This window comes from Hyposmocoma kahamanoa, unplaced genomic scaffold (assembly GCF_003589595.1).
Source record: "Hyposmocoma kahamanoa isolate Upper Pololo Valley unplaced genomic scaffold, ASM358959v1 83128, whole genome shotgun sequence".
Taxonomy (NCBI): Eukaryota; Metazoa; Arthropoda; class Insecta; order Lepidoptera; family Cosmopterigidae; genus Hyposmocoma; species Hyposmocoma kahamanoa.
In genome coordinates, this window is record NW_020654184.1 from 338 (window position 1) to 7,330 (window position 6,993).

The 6,993-nt window shown below is 39.7% G+C and overlaps 1 protein-coding gene across 1 annotated transcript; it reads right to left on the minus strand.

The window, feature by feature from the left end:
- Positions 1–1,597: 1,597 nt before the first annotated feature.
- On the minus strand, positions 1,598–4,007 carry LOC113234346 (caltractin-like). Its single transcript, XM_026469651.1, has 3 exons — positions 3,631–4,007; positions 1,862–2,099; positions 1,598–1,663 (listed from the first exon to the last, which is right to left on the minus strand). Exons 1-3 carry the CDS (start codon positions 3,820–3,822, stop codon positions 1,605–1,607), a joined length of 489 nt encoding a protein of 162 aa, XP_026325436.1. The 5' UTR covers positions 3,823–4,007; the 3' UTR covers positions 1,598–1,604.
- Positions 4,008–6,993: the final 2,986 nt, after the last annotated feature.

The following is a 6,993-nucleotide window of genomic DNA, read 5'->3' on the forward strand; positions in this document are numbered from 1 at the left end:
GCACACCCAATTCCGGGTCCGCCGGAGGAAAAAACAAATTAGATGTCATTTCGTCTCTATTTCTGGTTATATACTCGATGCATTCTTTACCTGTACGTGTGGCGTATCTCGGGCAACAACCGGCGAATACCTTACTGGGGTTTGTGGTTAGCTACAGAGATATTTGTATGCCCCGGTATTTCATGTTTCCGGTGCGTCTGTCTCGTGAGCAGCTAGCGCTACTTAGTAGCGGTCTAGTTGAAGGCCTGAAGCGAGGAAACGCGCGGGTCACGTGAGTTGCCCTTTAAGTTGGAAGCTATGTTCGGACATTGTCGCTGGATACTGCGACTAGCATCTCCGGCACTAGCCCGGAGAGCTAGTAGAGGATAAGCTAGATATCCTCCGGTTTCTCCAACCGCTTAGGTTATTCGCAACTGGAGAGACGTCGTTTTTCGGCGCCGGGAAGTGAGCGTGCCTTACAGCTCCGCCACCAATGAGGAGATTTGGTAGTGGACTAAGAGTCGACGGCTTAGCGGTGGCAACTGCTAGTGATGCAATGCGCAACGGGAAGTGAGCGTGCCTACAGCTCCGGTACCGCTCTGGAATGGTGCTCACCCGAGGCACTAGCCTCTCGAAGAACCGGATGAAGTCAAGTGACAGAGGTCTGTGACAACCCTATACACTGGCTGATCTGGGGTCAGAACCTGAACTTATAAGATTCTTGTGCGCGCACAGGTTATAGTGCCCTTCTCGTATGCCTCGTTTGTAGTCAAGGTAGATAGGGAGGGTCACTATGATCAAAACTAAAGTAGAAAGATATGGAGCTTGGATCATGGCCCCCGCGATCCAGGGTATCCCAATTGCGGTGCTATGAGATGATGATGAGTGTGTGCATCCCCTAGCTTGCCACACTTAGAGGTGGAACGTTTTATTCAAATTCCCGCTCAAAAAACCCTCTTTCCAAGAAAAAAGGATCATCAAAATCGGTTGACAGAGCCGGAGTTATCGCGTGACATAAAAACAAAATACAGTCGAATTGAGAACCTCCTCCTTTTTATGCAGTCGATTAAAAATTGCCCTGCTTTATTTAAATAAGAAATCGTCATTTTGCAATCAAGTCGATTTCGATGCGACACATAAATCGAAAGGCGCCGAAATTAACCATCTAAATTTCGACAAGTGTAGCATTACCCACACATAGTAACATTACACACTTAGATTTATTTCTCATAAAACTCATTAATGAAATCAGAGGAGATAACTCCTTACAGCGATTACACACGGGGACTTAGCAGCGATGCAAACGCGATGCAGTCGCTAATCGTCTACCTTTAGACACACGCGCGACTTTAAACAGCGATGCAAGCGCGCGACTGCATCGATACAATCGCGCGATTGTATCGCTGCACTTGAGATCCAAAGGCATCACACGTTTGTATCGATGCAATCGCGCGTTTGTTATGATGCAGTTTGTTAAGATTGCATCGCTGCTAAAAATCACCGCAACCACTGTTAAGGTAATAATACTCCACACAAGTTTATCAAGCCTCAACTCACACTGTCGCGTCGCGTCCTGTTTTCCAACTACGTCGCGACGCGTCGGCTCTGCGCCAGTGTCAGTTGAGCTAGTCGATGTCAACGATGTCTAACAACGGCCATTTTGTCGTGTACAGCGCCGCCGGAACTACTTACCACGTTGTAATCAGTGGCTTAGTTAAGTAAAAGAAATCACGTGCATTTTAATAAAATCCCCTTTCCACATTGGGTCAGCATAGTAGCATTAGACACGTACAACTACTATCAACGTAGGTATATATATGTATTAAAAAACCATACTATAGGGTCTGATAAATACGTTAAAATTTTTTACAAGTTTACACACCTGTAGGATCATCTTCTCCTCCTTTATCATGTGCTAAGAAACCCATAGCCTTTGTAACCTCAGCCTCGACATCGTCTCCCCACCCCAGCTTAGCTTCAAGCATTTGCAGAAACTCATGAAATTCCACCGAGTCGACAAGGTCGTCTTCAAGAAATCTCTTAAACATTTCTTCAACTTCAGCTCCCTTTGGGTTGAAACCGAGCTTTCTTATCATTATAGGTATGTGTTTTAGAGGTACCTGAAAAGCAACTTATTAAAACATCTGACTCATTAACACCCCTTTCCGAAGGTAAACAGTCTAAATTATGATATATTCCCTTGCGTGTTCACGAATTACGTCAACGATGTAATAATGCACATCTGCAAAATGACAATTTTTCAGGAAAAAAACTAAGTTAGTCCATAACTTTTTTATGCTTCGTTAGGAGATTTATAAAATTTCACACATACACAATTTATTTCATAGGTTGTCTATGTGTGTGTCCATGGCACCCGCGACACAGGATTTCCCTAGTGCGGGACTATGTTGAGTGTGTGCGTTATTTATTATTATTTATTTATTAATGTGGAAGTTGGATGTGGAGGTCCCAGGTTCGATTTCCGGTAGGACTAATATGAAATTAACTTTTCGAAATTGGTTCTGCTCTGTGTGTTCTGAGTGAATTCCGTTGCTTTGGTAATCTTTTCACACGAACCCTTTTTACACGGCAACACGTCTGTGTTAACATGTAAAAAGGGTTCGTGAGCAAGCGACGTGTCACGGTTAGTACACGCTTGATCTAAACAAGGACAAAGATCGCTGCGATCTACATTCAGAACGTTGGTATTTTTAATAACGCAAAATCTCCGGCGCTGTCTCTGGTGGGCTGGTCGCACCCGCGGCCCTCTCTCGGACCATTCCGCCATCGTATCTCAGCGTGTTCACGCGTATTACTTACCTCAAATATTTACTATAACTGAATTGAAAACACGCCAGCACATCAACCTACACATTGACGTATCTTGTTTCGTTGCACTGGGGGCGATTTTCGAACAACAATGTGTAGTCTGATGTGCCGTTGTCCGTATTTGAACTTTGAATACACATAATCCAAATGTTTTCAAGTAATTTTATTTGGTGCATCCATAGTAACAAAGTGTAAACAGCAACTGATGCAGGTATGTATGGAATGTGGCTAACATTTTATGTGAATTCAGAAAACATAATTTGTTTGTTGCATCTAAGTTTATTGTAATGATAAGAATGCCGTGTTAATAGAACCTTTCGGCAGTTTAGGGCCACAATGATAAATGACCACAATTAAAAGGGACCACTTCTCAAATTGACCATTTCTGGAATTTACCATTTCTTGAATTGACTACTTCTTGAATAATAGTAAATCTATTAAAATAGTTTTTTAAATAGATTTAGGGATAAATAGGGTTAAAACAAACAAACCCTGTTTTAACCAATAGTAGCGGTAGGTAGAGCTTCTTGTGAGAGTTCGTCCAGGGTACTGCCACCTTACCTATTTCTGCAGCCAAGCAGAAATGTGAGCATTACTTCGTTTTGGTTTTGAAGGGTAAGGGTTCGGGTGAAATTACAGGCACATGGGACTTGTCAACTTATATCTCAGCGCGACGAGCGCAGTCAGTGCCCCTCATATCACTGCGGTTTAAATTGTTATGGACATGCGTGTAGCTTACCATCAGACGCACGACTTGTTCGTCTCGTCACTCGATAATAATAAAAGAAAATAGTTACTTAAATTAAATATCTGCGGCAATACCTTATCGATATTTTCCTCATCAAACAATTTGAACACCTCTTTGAATAACGCGATTTCGTCAGTTTTAAAACAGGCTGGAGGAGGTGGGATCTTTTTAGGTGGTGGCGGCTTCATGTTCTTCGGGTCTATGCCAGCTACGGGTCCTTTCGCCTTTGGGTCTGCTTTCCCTTTCCCTTTCCCTTTTGGAGGCATCTTGGGTAACTCAAGCCTATGTAATAAAAAAACATTAAAAAAGAAAAGTAGATATAGTTAGGAGCATTCTTCACATAATGATGTATAAATATAACATGAATGTTATATGTTAATGAGATTATTTATTACTGAATCCCCCCCAAAACTGAGAGAGTCACTGATTTATAAATAATAGACCGGACAGTCAGGTGAATGTTGACGTTAAATTGACGTTAAATAATAAAAATCAAAGAGTGATTTATATGAAACCAAATAGAACTTAATCAATGACTACAATAAATAACATATATAATTATTTTTATTTATATAAAAAAGGCCAAAAGGTAGGTTATACAATAAATATTTCTTTTTTGAGGTACTATCAATGATGATTGCAGCGAATCGTAGCAGTCGCTACAAATCTCTTTTCTATATATTTTATAATCTCTTGAAGTTATAGTTTTATAACTAAATTCTAAATTTAAATGTGTTTATTTTTGGCACCTTTTTCTTTACTTTAGCTAGTTTTGTTTTTGCTGTTTTGCTGTAATAGCTACGTGGTGTTTTTCTAATAACTTATTAAAAGCTGTAAGTACATTCTCTAGGCCTTGCTCACTAGTTGTTAGCACCCATCCCTTCACCCATTTTAACAGTCCGCTACAATGATCTTATATTATTATAATATTAGGGCTAACCGCGAAAAGCAAAGAAAAATAAGAGAAAAAAATATTTATTAAAACTTTTGAAATTTTTAAATTCTTTCGCGTTTCTCTAATGTGTTACGCATTTTTTTGTTCTCGGCTTTCCGCGGTGAACGACTTTATCTTTTGTCTTTTTACGGGAAAACTTATAAAAAGGAAATTTGGGAACGGGATTAGTTAATGAGAAATCGTAGATCAATGACTCTCCATTTAACAGCCGTGTCTAAGCATACAACCATTCACCTTTAACTGTGCCTACTATAACCGCGCGGAGCCAAAGTAATTAGAGCTGTTTGTTACATACGACGACTTTTAAACGCTTAATAATTACACTACCCGATTTCAAGGAACCCTAACTCTAATTTAGGGAGGTGTAATAAGACTTAGGGAATTAGGGTCTCTAATTTAAGCGACGTTTACTGGTAAAAGTTAATCGGCGGGCCGAGCAGAAGCGTCTTTTTCGCTCTTATTGCATAGACATTAAAGCTTTTCCGTGTCGATAAGTGTGGTGATTCCCTAAAGAAAAGCCGTGATAGCCTCGTTTGACCTACCGCCTGTCAAGCAGAGGCCGTGGATTCGAATCTCGGCTCTTGAGTTTCTCGGAATTTATGAACTTTTCTGTGAAGGACAGCATCGTGATGAAATCTATACTTCGAACGTACAGTACAGTCCTTGTAAAACATAAATCCCAACCCGCCTGTGAGGAGACTCGTGCCCAGCAGTGGAACGTATAAACTGGTTGATGATAGAATGTATGACTCCCTAAAGACTGACAACTTTATTGCGATTGGAATGCTGACGCGCTGCTAAGAGCGGTTACGGTTAGCGTATACCTTTACACACGCGCGCGATTCCAAGCAGCGATGCAAGCGTGCGACTGCATTGATACAAACGCGCGTTTATATCGATGCAGTCGCCTATAAATCGCAAGATGCAATCGCGCGTTTTATATTTTATAACCACTCTTAGATTTTAAAATTAAATTTGTTAGAAATTCCCAGCAGTGAACCTGTTCCAAGCAGGGGAATTCGCCTTACATTATAATCCTATGTCTATGGTTATAATCACAGACCACATAAGTTATAACAGATGTTTGATGAGTACTTTCAACAAAAGCGGCCCATACCAAAATAGTCGATTTTTGTCTTTAGTAAGCTGCATTTAGAATGAGCTAACCACATGCGATTCGCAACCCCTACCACCCCGGCCCGTAAAGGGTAGCTGCTGCATACTTTAAATCAACCGCAAAATGGCGGCTATCTGGTTTCGAAAATTAGAAAATTACTCAGTTTAAAAGCAGATTTTATGATGAAAATTACTATTCAGCGTTGCTAAATAAATAACCTCCGTATGGTAATACGGACTACTAAAAAACTAAAAAATACCATAATACAATAACGCACCGCAAACTTTTTTTTTTTTTTATTATTATATATTAAGGCTTTGGCAAAGCCATCAGCCTAAACATGAAGTTTAATTATGTTTCTGTAAATATGGCCGCCACAAAGAGGATAGGCAATTTGAGGCGGCGTGCTTGGATTGACTCGGGATTCCTTAAAACGGGCCGATACGGATATTTTAGTTCGAGATTCGTATAATTTCGCGTTTTAATCTTCGATTAAGGTACAATAGCACTATCCTATTCCACTTTAAACTAGATTTCACAAAATAATTGAAAGTCAAAATAAAAGCGACACTTTTCGCTCCAAAAGGTCCAGAGCGAATCGCACCGCAAACTCTGTACTTGTAAAGCACAAACGAATTTTTTGATGTAGGTAGGTACTTGCATAAATATGATTCAGTTTGAATGATTCTAATTGTAACGTTTACTATGAAATTATTCTTTAATGTATTGTTTATGAACATTTACAATCAGGGTACACTGCCGACTATTACTAGAAAAAAAAAACACAAAAATACGATGGAAAAATATTAATAGTATTTTGAAGATTAAGATCTCGTGATTTAGTACTATTTAACTGGAAATAAAAAAAATAACAGTAAAAATTATCTAACCTACATTTTTTTCTTACGCACACTCGTTCATAGCCCCGCACTAGGAAAACTCTGTATCGCCGGGTGCCATGGATACACACATAGATAACCACAAATTACACCCAAACTCCCAAAATAAAAAATACATATAGACCATACAAATATTTCTCCTGGCCCGGGAATCGAACCCGGGACTTCAGCGTGGCAGTCCAGTATGGTAACCGTATGGTAGGCCGCGGAGAGGCAGTTAAATCAGATACTAATATGAAATACGAGTTAAATACCTGAAAATCAACTTTCATAACTTTTTTACAAGAAAAACCGATCTCAAAAGTTCTTGGAATTACACCTATTTGGATAGTTTCTAGAAATCGGTTAATGGCAATGTCTCGATCGTTATCTACCGTAAGTGTGTTAGCGAGAGAATCACAACATTTTTGTAAAGAAATAAAATTGAACAAGCTCGTTATTATAAAAAGAAAGCGTGATAAAAATT